This window comes from Cnephaeus nilssonii (genome assembly GCF_951640355.1).
Source record: "Cnephaeus nilssonii genome assembly, chromosome: 3".
Lineage (NCBI taxonomy): Eukaryota > Metazoa > Chordata > Mammalia > Chiroptera > Vespertilionidae > Cnephaeus > Cnephaeus nilssonii.
In genome coordinates this window covers 31431903-31447592 of record NC_137074.1, presented here as the reverse complement: position 1 = coordinate 31447592, position 15690 = coordinate 31431903, and the positions used below count along the sequence as shown (strand labels likewise).

Sequence of the window (15690 nt, the reverse complement as noted above, 5' to 3'; positions counted from 1 at the left end):
CTGCTCTGTTAAAAACTGAGATGAATTCTCAAAGGTCGTCTTTGTTAATTGTTTGCAATGATTTACTGCAGAGTTACTATAGTTTATTGTAATGAAATTGATAAAGCCATAAGCCTGAAATCAATTTCTAAATTATTGTTTTTATTCCATACCACTTCTTTTTATTTTATTTTATAGAAAATAGCCACAGAGATAACTGGATATAATGCTCACTTCCTTCCTGTTGTAGATCTGAGACAGTTCCAAATTTCTTAATACCTGGCTTCAGAATTAGTACTTAAACTCAGGCTGACTTTGAAGTTATTTTACTTTCTGAAATAATTATGGGAATTTCTGCATTTTGGCGCTTTCTGGGGATCCCTTCCCTGTGGGTTTGTGTACTCTAGATTTGCCTACAACCGTGGTCGGCAAACTGCGGCTCGCGAGCCACATGCGGCTCTTTGGCCCCTTGAGTGTGGCTCTTCCACAAAATACCACGGCCTGGGCAGTTAACAGCTCATGGTTGTGGATGGAGTCCAAGCATATTTTGAAGAAGTGGCGTTAGAAGAAGTTTAAGTTTAAAAAATTTGGCTCTCAAAAGAAATTTCAATCGTTGTACTGTTGATATTTGGCTCTGTTGACTAATGAGTTTGCCGACCACGGGCCTACAACATCTAAACAAAATTGGACCCTCCAGGGTGGTGTTTCTCAAAGTGGACAGCCAGCATCACTGAACCATCCGCACCTCTGGGGTGTGCATGAGAAATTCAGATTCCCGAGCCTGCTGCAGAATTTTTGGGTGGAGCCTCAGAGCCTGCCTTTTCTACAAGCTTCTTAAGCAGCTCCATGCACCCCCAAAGTCAGAGGAGCACTTTCTAGGGTCTTGTATTTACAGCTCTCTGGCCACCAAGTATGAAGATACTATGATTCTTTAATAAATCCCCATATTCATCTGGACAAAAATTCGTGGTGTAAACTAGTTTCTTTACAACGACACCTTGAAATCCATGTAGGACTCAATGAGATAATGAGTTAACATCAAGACATTCACCTTTACAATGACCCGGTGGTGATCACATGGCTCAGGACACTTTGGATTGTGGTACCAAAGCCCCACTAAACTGAGTGAGGCTGAAAACAGAATTTCCTGGCTATTGCATATTCAAACAAAGGAAAAACTCAGCAGGGTCCAGGAAGTCACATGCTGTGAGTAGGAATTGTGTCTCTCTCCATCTCTGGGCTCTGTTTTCTTCCCACCTGCAGATTCATGTTCTAATTAATTCCTTACCCTCAGTTACAGCAGAAGTGCCGGTCTGAGTATCAGTGGCCCAGCTTGGGTTATGTCCCAGCCCTGAACCAAACCCTGTTTCCCTTCAGCCACATCTGGGTTGGGTGGCTAAACCTGGAAACTACCACAGGGTTGGGAAACATGATTCCTCAAGAAAAACCTAAGAGTTTTTAGAGAAAAAGGTGGTAAGGATGCTGGGTAGGCAAAACCAAGAGAATTATGTTACTATGACATCAGATCATATTATAGTGGATGTGTTTAAAACTGAACTGGTCCTTAAGTAAAGTACCCCTCTACTTACATTTTTTTAATATATTTCAGCCCAAAATAATAATAATGGTAACTAACATTGATGGAATGGTTATTTGCCAGAACTCTTTTAAATATTTTCTATATATGTGTTCATTTAATCCCCTCAACAGCATACAAAATAGATTCTATTATTAGTCCCAATAGTAGATGAGAAAACCAAACATATTTTAAGATATCTTGCTCAATGTAACATGTAAATGGTGGAGTGAATCTGCCTGAGCGTTTTAACTCTATCTTTTAAATCCATCCTCTTAACCACATTGCTATAGGCCCTCAATCAAATATAGAAGGGTGTTTAGTGTTTAATTTAGTGTGATCTTTCATTAACTTATTCAATAAGCATTTACTAAATACCTCCTTTATGACAGCCACTAGAAATTCAAAGATGAAAAAGTGGTCTTTTCCCTGAAGGGGACGCTCACAATAACACAACCTTGCCCTAAATATTTGTAAGTAAAGCTAATCCACTTTACAATAAACTTATAAAATTTATAAACAAACTTATTAAGTTTGGTGTGGCAGTGAGGGGTAGTAATTAAGCCTAGGAGGACAATCAGACTAGGACATTCCTGGCCGAGGGCACAGCCTGTACCAAGGTGTGGGGCTTGAGAGAGCACAGAGCATGTTCTGGAAAGTACTACATAGTGTAAAGACTAAAGAGTGCTTAGGAGAGCGTGACACATGACGAATCTGGACAAGTTAGGGCCAGTTTGTGAAGACACTTAGTGCTGTGGCAAGGGCTTGACAAGGTTTTTAGTTTTTATTTTCCAAATTGAACACTTTGATCAAATAGTTTTAGGCAAAACTTTAATATGTAGACAAGATATAAGGGGAGGTTTTTTTGGTTTTGCCTTGTTTTGTTTGTTGTGGTGGTGGTGGTGGTTTTTTACAAGGGGTGGGAGGCTGTAACTCCTTCCCCCAACTACTGCTAGACCAATGTGGGGCCAGAAGTTAAATAGCAAAGTAACACCATGGGATTTGCCTACTAGAAGGATGCATTTGAAGCCCTGCTTCATTGATTTTCTATTTCTGTCTTATTTACTGAATTCCTGTAGGTTAAGTTAGTGGCCAGTCTGCATCTCTCTTTGAAGAATAAGGAGATGGCCTTCTCCCAGTAGCCTCTGGGATACTGTTTTGCCCATAGTTAGCAAACTCCATGAATGTTTGCTAAAACTGGACAAAAGAAAGAAAAAATCTTACCATCTGGGATTGTTTGGAAGAGTCAGGGTGTGAGAAAGATGCACATCAGACTTGGGTTATCGGCTTCTCCTAGGGACACCACCTCCATGTAAGAGAGAGCAGGGCATATGCTTGTTTTGACACTTCATGGCTTCCTTACCCTAGACATGTTGCTTAACCTTTCCTTCTTCCACATGTGTCATTGTGGATAATATCACTTCCCTCAGGAAGTTAGTGTGAAAAGTAAATACAGTTATTTATAAAGCATTTGAGAACAATATGTAGGACACAATGTTCAGTGCATGTTGTTATCACAGTGTCTCCTGCAGACATTTTTTTATTTTTCTCTCCATGGCACTAACGATTCCCATAGAAGACAACATGCCATACTCCCTCCAGCTGCAGGGCCTTGGCAACCACTGTTTCCCTGCCAGGAAAACGGTTCCCTCCTTAGTCACAACACTTTTTTCTTTTTTCCCAACTGGGTAACTTCCACAAGGGTTTTAGAATTCAGCTCAAACTTAGATTTCTTGGGGCTGTCTCCCCAATTAGATCAGCTACCCATCTCTGTCACTCTTTGATTTCCATCTGTGTTCCCCACTAGACTATAGTAAGTGTCATTGTGGCAGAGCTTGAATCTGTCATGCCCATTGTTGTATTATTACATTGTTAGCATTGAGCATTGTGCCTGGGATACAAGTAGGCACTTAAATATTTGTTGAATGAATTTATTTAGCTTACGGTTAATGCATACAGCAAATCCAGGAGCTGCCTGCAGAATGTCATGGTAAAGTCACTAGTTCAATCAATGCTGCAATGAAGAGATGTGGGCTTAGGCAACTCATTGACCTACTTTTGGGTCTGTTTCCTTAGATCTGTAAAAATATAATTTGCAGGTGCATAACCCCACCTTGAGATAATTTTAGGGGATCCACACATGCTTAATTCTCATTTATAATGTGAATATTTTAACATTTAAGAAACTGTGGTTTTAAAAGCAAACCTCCCTTAGGAATAGCCTAAGCCTCATCCATCCCTGATGAGACTGGGGAATTTGAGCTGATGAGCTTTTGGATTTTTGAGTTGATGCTATAATGGATTGACACTTTCGGAGATGTTGGGATGGGAGTGAATGTATTTTACATGGGGGAGGAAAGTAAATCTTTGGGAAACAAAATGTAGACTGTGGTAGAATAAGGGCCCCCAATAATGTCCACATATTAATCCCCAAAACGTGTGCATATGTTATTTTATATAGCCAAAATGAATATTCAGATATGACTATATTAAGGATCTTGAGATGTAGGGATGGTCTTGATGGATCTATTATAAGGGTTACAGCAGCAATAAAAACTAATACAAGTGACCACCAAGGACACTTTAAAAAATAATAAAAATAAAATAAATAAACACAAGCAGCAAACTGTACATTATATGCCAATTTTGAAGGCACTGGAAAATGGCAACTTCTCAATTTATACTGTCAGGTTATTCCTTTCATATGCAGAATGTCATTCAGGTTTCAAAACATGCTCTTTAAAAGTAATTGCTACCAAAATAAGTAAATAAAAAATGATTGTTACCATTTGAAGTTACTTGTCTTAGGAAATGTGGATTTTTCTCTATTCTTCAAAACCAAACAAAACCCCCAATTACTAATATATTGAAGCTGATATGTGACTTTAAATTCTCCTCAAAAAATTCTAGTTTTGTATTCATTAAAACAACCTCCTTGTTGTCATTGATTATAACTAGATCAAACTTATATAAACAAACTTATAAAAATAAGTATTTATTGATTTAAAAAGTCTAGTTTTGTTGATGCTATTTATTGGAATCTTGAATAAAATTTCTATTGGAAGAATTATTAAATTTCTCCAAATTATTTTTTAAAAATTAAAAATCATATCCTAGCCCTAGCTGGTTTGGCTTAATGAATAAAGTGTTGGCCTGTGGACTGAAGGGTCCCGGGTTCGATTCTGATCAAGGGCACATGCTAGGGTTGCAGGTTCGATCCCTAGTAGGGAGCGTGCAGGAGGCAGCCAATCAATGATTCCCTCTCATCATTGATGTTTCTATCTCTCTCTGCCTCTCCCTTCCTCTCTGAAATCGATAAAAATATATTTTTAAAAATCACATCCTAGAAAATGTTAACAGTCCCTTCAAATTCTAATAGTAAATAATTCTTTAACAAAAAATGTCTTCAACTTCTTGTCACATTTAGTCAACAATGAAGGTGAGAATGATCTACAAGTTGACACAAATGCCTACCTAATACCAAGGACTGCTGTGGAGAGCAGGACAAGTGAGCAGGAGCAGCAGGGGTTGTAGCCATGTCCACACATCTAGAAGGTAGTGGCATTTATGAGTCTGTACACCTCGTATTTCCTTCTCAAGTTCAAACTGACCAGTCCCTTGGACTGTTATAAGAATTACATAGTTTTATTCCCATTTCATGGATTGAGAACTAAATTTGGGGCAAACCATTTGTTAGAGAACACACTAATATTAAAATGTCTTATTAAATTCGGTTTTTAAATCTTAGCATATTTTAGGGGTTTATAATGTGTTCCCCTGTGTAATAAACATGCAACTTATCCCCATTCATAAGCAAATATTATAATTGTGTACTAACAAGCTCCTTTAATTGGAGAACCAAAGGCAGGTTTCTCTTCAGCCCTGGATTAAGATATCCCTGAACTGTTCTTTCATGATTAGCAGCTTTGGTTTTATCACCAGGGGTAATTACCCTTCTTCTTCCTAGGAGTTTTCAGTATAGAACGAAGAGCACTGGCTTTGGAGTCAGACAAATCTGGCTTTGAATCTTAGCTTTAACATTTAAACATATGAATGGACTCCCTGAAACTCGTTTTCCTATTTGTAAAGTGGGATCATTAAACACATCTACTTCATGGAGATGTTTTGAATATTAATTAAGATACTATGGCCACAGCCTCTAGTACATATTGAGTAATACATAAGTTTGGCTTTTGCTATATTTTGTCACCATGGTTGTGATTGTCATATCATCATCAGAGGTAGCTAGTGGCCTAGAAGCATCACCTGGAATCATCCAGTTCTTTCCATTTGAAAATCACCCTCTCTTCCCATGGTTTGCTATCCTCCAGGAGGCTGGGAGTATCCTCTGCAAGCAATTATGGAGGACCACTCCAACACACATACTTTTTAAGCCTCTAATGAATCAATTTGCTAATGTCCCATTGGCCAAAGCAAGTCACATGGCCAAACCCAGAGACAAGGAGAAGAAATGGACTTGACCTCTTCATGAGGGAAGTTGCTAAATATTATGGCCTTTTTTTTTTTTTAGTTTACTACACAAATACTAAGCAATAAATAGATTTCTATGATCTTGAAAAAAAATATTTATGTTGATAATAACGCTATGCTTAAATAAACAATCATTTCTAAGCCCTGAGAGGTGACTTAGATTATTATTCTTATTACCATTTACAGGTGAAAATATCTGACATTTGAAAAGTTTAAATGCCATGTCTGAATCAGCTTGGACTAGATTTTATAGCTTCTGATTGAAGTAATAGTTCTTCTGACAGTACTGGACTTGACTTATTAAAAGACTCTTTTTTTAAATTCGTGAGACTTTGGTAGCATTACTTTGTTTTTCCTTATGACCCAGTGGTCATTAGTTTCCCAGTGAGCTTGATCCTTGAGCTTAATTCTTAAGACATAAGAATAATCCATTTAAAAAAATAGAAGATATCCTTCTCTCAAAACCGTACAATCTAATTCTAGCCTCAGTTGTTGTGTTTGTCTTTTGAAAGCATCGTAACCCATCTCCTTCAATGAGCCATATTATGAGAGGGTGGATTGCTTGTGGAATGATTAAATGAGTTCTTAAAGTCATAATAAGTGCCTCCCTTTCAATTTCACTGAATGATTTACTGCCATCCTTGCCCTAGACTAGAAATCTGGATAAACAGTAGTCCTGAGGGCCTGACAAATTGCATGGTCACTTACAAGATTATGTAAGATCTAGATTAAGGTTCTATTTTAGGGCTACATAACCATGACCCACAGTGGTTCCATAATTGTATTTTGAAACAGTGCAATTTAAACCTAAAATTCAAGTTACTAACATTCCTGCCCTCCCATCCTTGATACTTATTTTTCAGTTGAGAAGATTAATAATGTCTATTTGTAGTACACTTTATAATTTTCACATACTTCATTTAATTATCACAAAAGGCTAGGACATATAGTCATACTATTATTATATTTGTATCTCATTGTAGATGAGAAAATTTGGCTCCAAAAGGATAGGTTACTTTTCTGAGATCACACAGCCAGAAATGAGTGGAGCCCAAACTGAACATGGCTCCCCCACTACCTGCCCACCCTCATTTTTCTGACTCAATGCATATACTTTCTTCATGGTCACATCACCTCAGTTTACCTTTGCAAAGTGATAGAGAATGTGTTGACTTCATTCTCATCTCCAATACTATTTATTTTTTATGTAATTATAAACTGAATTAACAGTTATTTAACTATTTCATAAGTCTTATTTTCTTAATGATAGGGTAAGCTTTTAGGCACTCCCTTTACCCCTCAACCCCCACCTCTGATTCTGCCACATCATTCACTATCCTGTTAAGAACCCAGAAGGCAGGCAGCAAATACTTGTCGGAGCAGACCGACTCCTCACTAGGAATGACTGAAGCTGTCAGGCTGCAGTTGGACCGTGATTGGTATTTTACTGCCTCATGTAGTTGCCTCTTTAATCCAAGCAGCTGTCAATGCCAGGCTGCCCACGGAAATTCTCAGGTATGTTTTCTCCCCTTCTATTTAGGCCTAAAGTACATCTGCTCACATCCTACCTTCACCCACGACTACTGGGCCCCACATGGCGAGTTTAAAATAGCTAATAGGCACCACGGTAGATATTTGAGGCACATTAAAGGGACCTTTCAACAAGCTGAAGGCCTGTGAAGGTCATCCTCTCATGAGGCCTGTGGTGAAGGTGTAGGCAGTTTCCAATAGCTGCAGGGAAGAATGCCATCGGTTGGTTAGCAAAATGCCATCTCCCCGCTCAGCCTCCATCCAAACCCCTCACTTCCTTCCACCATTAGGGCCATGTGCTGCTCCTTGGCTCAGCTTCCCAATCATACATTCTATTTGAGATTAGTCTTCAACTTAGTTAAAACATGTAATGTGTAGCCTGCTCAGTTCTCCTGGATTTTCACATCTCCATTGTTATTAAGCTTAGTTTTGTGTGGTTAGGAAATGTCAACGTGTTATCACACTCCTCATCTTATTCTTACTAGTTCCTTTCAAGCCTCACTAATGCTGCAGTGAGTGGTTGGACCCTTTCTAGATATTCATTCTTCCATTCTTCCTTTTATTCACAGGCATTTTGCTTGGTGCTGGGATTGTTATAAAAAGCAAAAGACTCCTGCATTTAGAGATATTATGGACTAATAGGGAAGAAATACTCAAATGATTAGACAGGTAAATGGGTATTGCAATTCTGGTAGGTGATATAAAGGAAGAGGCACATGAGTATCCACAGGGCTAGACTTAAATCAGGCAGATCAGAGAGCTTTGTGGGGGAAGGGACTCTAGAACTGAGATCTGGAGGCAGAAGAGAGCTTACAATTCATAGTGAAGAGAGTCAAGTAGAGGGAACTTATGACACAGACTGATCCATGCCTCAAATTGGTACCAGCAAATATGGTATATGCATCAAGAAGTGTAGGGGGCGGGGAAAGAAGTGTAGGGGTGGGCAAGATATATATAGTAGAGGAATTTGACATTGCCTGAGAGAATTAGGGAAGATGTCCTTGAGGAGTGTCAATTAAATTCAATCAAAAATGATGAGTAGAAATTGTGTGAAGAAAAGGAAGCGAAAGAAGACATCATTTGCAGAATGACTCAGCAATGTAGAGAGACTGTAGGGAGGCAGATAGAGGGGGCAAGGGAACAGATAGGGACACAGACAGTGGTCTTTCAGGTCATGGTAACATCTTACACTTAGGCATAATCATTCTACTGCTACATCTAAAACAGTTTTCCTGGGATAAATGTTTTTCCACCAACCTCAAAAATAAAATACTAATTGAAGGTCCAACCAATGTGCACATATCAAAATAAAATTATGAGAGAACACGCGTGGGGGGTGTCTAAAAATGACCCAAGTTGGTGGACTCCAAATTGAAGCTCAGAATGAATGAAACCCGAATGAGGACACTTACTCTGTAGGAGAGTTATCTCTTCTCGCATAACTGCCGCAGTTCCCCTTTCTTCTCATGTTTAGTTTCCTGAAGGTGAGATGGGTACTCCTGCTTTGTGAACTTCTCAGATCTAGGGAACTTACCCTCACTACCTTTCTCATCTGACTTTCATCATCTTCAGTCAGGTACTTCAATCAAAGTAAACTTCAAAGAAAATGAACTTAAATTTAAAATATGAGTCTGTATTTTTTTCTTTTCACTTTCCTAAATCTTTCCTATATAAGATCTGATCAGTAATAAGTATTCAATGGACATAGTTCTAAGAAATCTAGAGTGAATTTTATCTCAACAGTCTACTTTGATCTTTAGCAGGTAAAGGAATGAGGTGTTTTGTTTTATATCCCCCCTCATACTCCCTAGCTATGCCTATTTGCTATACAAACAGAATACCCCTTGGATAGTCAATGTGTTGTCTTGCAAATTTTTTCTTTGTAGTCAATCAAGAAAATCAAGTTATATAATAATTGTGTTTGTTTATCATTATAGAACAAACAATTTAAGAAAGAAATTTATTATGTAGTTGATATAGATGGTGATGGAAAATAATTCTAAGACATGGATTTTCATGACTAAATATTTATTATTCTAATGCAGGATGAAGAGGAAGAAATTAAACAAGAAATTAACATGTTGAAAAAATATTCTCACCACCGGAATATTGCTACATACTATGGTGCTTTTATCAAAAAGAACCCACCTGGCATGGATGACCAACTCTGGGTATGTAGTGCTTGCCAAAGTTACTTTTCTTACATGAAGAACAACCAGGACTAAATGGTCCATTTCTCTATCCTCATGACTAAATTTGATTAAGGAACTCTTTAGAAACCCTTAGCCCCATGATTTCCATAACATTGTGGTTTTAAGGTTTTCTCCCATTTCTTTGAATACCTCTCTGTCTTTTTAGTGTCTCTCTTCTATCTCTTAATGTAGACCATCCTTAAAGCCAGTTGTTAAGGTCTCTGTTGTTGTTTTTTCCCATTAATGACTACCTATATTCAGTTTTTATTATATTTCAAGCACTGTACTATTTTTTTCTGGGTTATATAATTTATTCTGGCTCTTTGAGTTAGACATTATTATTACCATATTCATGTTTTGGATAATGAAACTAAGGTTTATAGAGAAGATAAGCAAACTGTCTCAAGATCTAAATAGCTAGAAATGGTGGAGCTGGTATCTAAACAAGCTCTACAGGATAAGCTCTTCTTATCTATCACTGATGTGTGGATGACTGACATTTAAATTCTAACTCTATGAGTAAAACACTTATGACCGTGTCTCATACCATGTAGGTACTCTCAAAGGTTGCTTTCCTTTTCTTCTTCCCCTTGTCCGCTTAGATATGTGCCCTAGTCCTGTATCTTTGACAGTCTATAAGTCAGATCTAATTGACTGTCCCTTTATTAATAAATTCAGTAATCTGACACCAAAACCATTATTCCTATCCCTGCCCAGCCCAGATTGCTCTTCCTTACTTTCCTGATTTTTTCCATTGCAAGTTTTATTCATCTTGTCCTGTGGAAAAGCTTATACTGCTGCCTTGGTTTGACCATCCTATGCCAGTTCAGTGAAAGCCTAGATTTTGGAGTCTCTCTCTCTCTCTCTCTCTCTCTCTCTCTCTCTCTCTCTCACACACACACACACACACACACACACACACACACACACACCCCTCAGTTCATCTAATATATTATTCTTAGATTAATGGTTCCAAAAATACCTTTTAACTATTTATCATCTTGCTCATTTTCCAGAAGTCTTAATATGTGTCTAACACACAAAATTCACTGAATTATCCAGCGCTTAATATATATCAAATTATGTATTAAACTGTGTGTATCCAATTACCACTATTTCATAGATAATTGCCACAGAACTCAGTCTTGAATGGAAGATACTCTCTTAATGCATATGACAATTATAGTCCAGCTGAAAAGAAAAAATATATACAGTGACCACAAACAGTTATCAAAAAGAATATAATAATGTTGGCTCATAAAAATAAGATTTTTATGTCATTTGATATTGAATACTACAGTTGTTGAAAGTGAAAAGATCTTCTGGGAATATCACTCCTCCCCAATAAGACCCATCTCTAAATTTAAAATAAAATGTGTACTTTGAGTAAGTAAACCCACTTTGTATGACCATATTGATTTTATATATTTTATGTGAACTCTGAGCTATAGTAAGATTTAATTATGGCCTCTTAAATGTACGTTAGATGTAAATATGACAATTAAAAACATAAAAGTCATAAGAGAAAATAAATGTGACTATATAATACTAAAGAGAGATATATGAAGTTTCTTATTATAAAAACACAAGAAACAAAGTAAAAATGCAAATAGCTAATTTAGAGAAAATATTCATCTCATAAATGATGAGAAAGAATGTAATAGCTTTCCAAGGAAAGAGTTTTTATAAATCAACTAATGGTCCAGTACATGAAATTCGTGCATGGAGGGGAGGGGGTTCCCTCAGCCCAGCCTGCACCCTCTCCAGTAGGGGACCCCTTGGGGGATGTCCGACTGACAGTTTAGGCCCTATGTGATCGGGCCTAAACCGACAGTCGGACATCTCCTCTCGCAATCTGGGACTGCTGGCTTCTAAGCACTCACCTGCCTGCCTGCCTGATTGCCCCTAACTGCCCTACCCTGCTGGCCTGATCTCGCCCCCAACTGCCTCTGCCTGCCTGATCTCACCCCCAACTGCCCTCCCCTGCTGGCCTGATCTCGCCCCCAACTGCCTCTGCCTGCCTGATCTCACCCCCAACTGCCCTCCCCTGCTGGCCTGATCTCGCCCCCAACTGCCTCTGCCTGCCTGATCTCACCCCCAACTGCCCTCCCCTGCTGGCCTGGTCACCCCCAACTGACCTCCCCTGCAGTCCTGATCTCACCCCCAACTGCCCTCCTTTCCCTGCCAATTTGATTCTGATTGGTCAGTTTCTATGCCAGTCAGCCAGCATCAAAAGCTCCACCTCCTAGGCAGCCATTGGTTCCTCACACTTCACCCAGATTTAGTTCTGATTGGTCGGTTTCTATGCCAGTTAGCATCAAAAGCTCCATCTCCTAGGCAGCCATTGGCTCCTCACAACTGACCCAGATTTGGTTCTGATTGGTCATTTTCTATGCCAGTCAGCATCAAAAGCTCCGCCTCCTAGGCAGCCATTGGCACCTCACAGTTGACCCAGATTTGGTTCTGATTGGTTGGTTTCTATGCCAGTCAGCGTCTCTGGGCCTATCAATGGGGCCTGATCAGAAAGGCGGGGCTGATCAGCAGCCCCTGTGGAGGCCTAGTGAGAAATGGAGGTGTGGTTACTGGCCAGACTGGGAGAGAAAGAGAGAGGCAAGTGCTGATCAAAAGCTGCCACAGAGGCAACGGATCAGTCCCTGTTTCTCTCTTCAGGCCTCTCTCTGGCCCTGATTCTCAGCCCCTTCAGCAGTCAGTGCTAGGGCACCATGCCTGCAGCAGAAGCAGTCAGCCGCTGGGTTGCCATGGCGACTGCAGGACTGACTTCAGGTAGGTCAAGCCTTGGTCATTTCGACCCAGGGTTTTTGTATATTAGGATAGGAAAAATATGAAACTAGTAATAGATTGAGTTAAGAACAAGGCAGCAATTAACAAAGTAAGAATTAGCAATTACCAATAAAGATGTTTTTAAAATGTAACTAACTAAAAATATAAATGCAAAGATGAGAATTAGATATCATTTCTTACCTAGCAGATTGACAAAGATTTTTAAAATGAAATATCAAGAATAGACATGCACACCCCTGCTTGTGGTAATAAATATTGGTACAGCTTTATTCAGGAGCAATTGCAATATATAAGATACACACACACGTCTCCCAAAGAAAGTTCTTTACTTGAAAATAACCCAGTACGGTTGGAGATTTCCATGATGGCGGCTTCCATTTCGGGCTACACCTTCAGCGCTGTGTGTTTCCACGGTGCCAACAGCAATGCCGACCACGAAGGATTTTTGCTGGGAGAGGAGAGACAAGAGGAAACCTTTAGCATCAGTGACTCCCAAATCAGCAACAGAGAGTTTCTGCAAGTCATTGAAATCCATAACCATCAGCCTTGTTCAAAGTTTTTAGTTTTTATGACTACGCAAGCAAAGTTAACAAAGAGAGTTTGAACAGGATTCTTAAAGATCAGAGAAAGAAAGTGATCGGGTGGTACAGATTCCCGCAGAACACACAGCAGCAGATGTCATACAGGGAGCAGGTCCTTCACAAGCAGCTCACCCGCATCCTTGGGGTGCCTGACCGCATCTTCCTCCTCTTCAGCTTCATCTTCACCACCAGCAATTCCATGCATGCTCTAGAGTATGTCCTCTTCAGACCAAACCAAAGGTATAATCGAAGGATATCCCTTGCTATTCCCAACCGGGGCAACACCAGCCAGCAAGAGGATAAAGTGTCTTCGGTGCCAAACACGCCTCAGAGTTATGCCAAAGTCATTAAAGAACATGGCACTGTCTTCTTTGACAAGCATGGAGTCATGAAGGACATCAGGGCCATCCATCAGGTTTACAACGTGCTTCAGGGGAAGGTGCAGGCAGTGTGTGCAGATGTAGAAAAGAGTGAGCGAGTAGTTAGTTGAATCTTGTGAGGTGGAAGTGAACAAATTAAGAAGACAAATCACTCAGAGGAAAAATGAAAAGGAACAAGAAAGAAGGCTGCAGCAGGCAATGGTCAGCAGACAGGTGCCACCCGAGAGTCTGGAGCCGGCGCTCCGCCCTCAGATGCCATACCCTGGGCTTGCAGCTGATGGTGAAAGTACATTGGCAGATGCCAAGGTCTCTGACCCTCCACCCCCTTATTCAGATTTTCACCCAAACAATCAAGAAAGTACTTTGAGCCATTCTCGCGTAGAAACAAGTGTCTTTATGCCTCGACCTCAAGCCATGAGTTCCTCCAGCTTTGCCCCCAACAGTGCCGGACTGAAGTACCCCAGAGGTGAAGCGGGCCTTCCTCCTTCACAGAGAGCCACTGGGGACAGCGTGGAGGGGTCAGACGACAGTGATTATGAAAATCTGATTGACCCAACAGAGCCCTCCAGTAGCGAATACTCATACTCAAGGGATTCTCGGCCCATGACACATCCCCACAGGGAGCTCCAGGAATGCTCAGACCTCCCAGATTTAGCTACACAGAAGAAACTCCACTCAGCACTGTTTTATTAAGCACTATTGAGAGAGTTTTTTGAGGACTTAATCTAGTGGGAGAACTGCTTTCTCAGACCCCTGGGCTCCCAAGAGAATCCTGGGCACAGAACTGGCAGGGCCTCGCATCCCCAGGGCCTCACCCGCAGACTCTGTGGGCAGGTGTCAGGACAGAATCATTAAGATAATCAAGTTGTCCTAATTCTGGTGCGATTCATGGATATACTGGTAAATTTAGGCAGAGAAACTTGTCAACATAGTTTCTGTTCTTTAAAATAAATTGGAAATCAGAGACTAAGCACAATTAGTCTATAAATGTTCTGTAAATCAAAACTTACCTCTTGCACTATCATGTCTTGAAATTTACTTTTTCAAAGGGAAATGAGTTTAGCAGCAGCCTTCAAAGAACCTTCTTTCTATGATGAGCCAAATTCATCTTTACCAGAAAAGACATTTTAATAATTCCAAGAAGCCTGATTGGATCAGACCAGATGTACCTTGTCTTGTCTGCATGATTTTGTAAAATCAAAAGAGAGGGCTTTGTTTTAACTGTTTTCTACTAGCCTGATACATGTTGTCACTTAAAATGGTTGCCTTTAAAAATATATAGAAGTACTAATTACCAGTAAGTAATCATCCAAATAAGTATGTCATAAAATAAACTCCTTCTTTTTCTTTTGTGGGAAAAAAAAATAATAATAACCCAGTACTTCCACATGCTAGAATGTATCCTAAATAAATATTTGGGCAACTACCTAAAGATGTATATAAAAGTTAACCAATAGGGAATGACTTAAGTAAACTCATTAGGGGATGCTATTTAGCCAGTTCAAATGTGGTGGATCTATATTTACAAGTGAATGAGCACTAACAATTATAGTGGGATTTTTAAAGCTGTTTTTAGAAGCTTTGGTTAGATATAATGTTTTCATTTTTGTCAAAAAAAGAAAAAGAAAGAAATACACATGTGCATTGACGTGGTGGGGATGTCTACAATAGCAAGTACTAGTAGTGTTGAAGATATTTGTATCTCAGTAGTAATTGCAGTAATTTGATTTTTAAAACATTTTTCTTTTTCATGTCTGCTTTTTTAATCCCTTAAACTTAAATTCTAAAATCAGAGCCACTTCTGCTGTTCCTTCTTCTTTTTTATTGCTTTTCACTGAGCTGTCTTTGCTCCTCATATAGACAGTCAGCTCTCTGAGGACAGGATTTTGTCTTTTGCATCTCAGCATCCCTCTAGTGCTAGGGAGGTACTGGGCTTATGATGCTGAAAAAATAGGTGTTTTGAGAATGAACGTGACATTATTGGTACAACATTGGTTACTATTATTACTATTATTGGTATAAACCTGAGCGCTACAGATACTTTTGAGAGTTCAAAATATCATGCAGATTCAACAGAATCTGATAAGATGGCACACGTTGGATAAGCTGCAGAGACAGGTGGGGAATAATAGCGATTTAAATGCGTTCTGTAGAAAAGC

At 39.5% G+C, this 15690-nt stretch overlaps 1 protein-coding gene across 2 annotated transcripts in view; it reads left to right on the top strand.

Moving 5' to 3' along the window:
• The window catches only part of TNIK (TRAF2 and NCK interacting kinase), a 344761-nt gene that overhangs the window by 191766 nt on the left and 137305 nt on the right, over window positions 1–15690 (top strand). For both annotated transcript variants that reach the window (XM_079766830.1, XM_079766831.1), the window contains exon 4: window positions 9622–9747. In XM_079766830.1, coding sequence (XP_079622956.1) covers window positions 9622–9747 — 126 coding nt within the window. The remainder of the gene's footprint in view (window positions 1–9621; window positions 9748–15690) is intronic.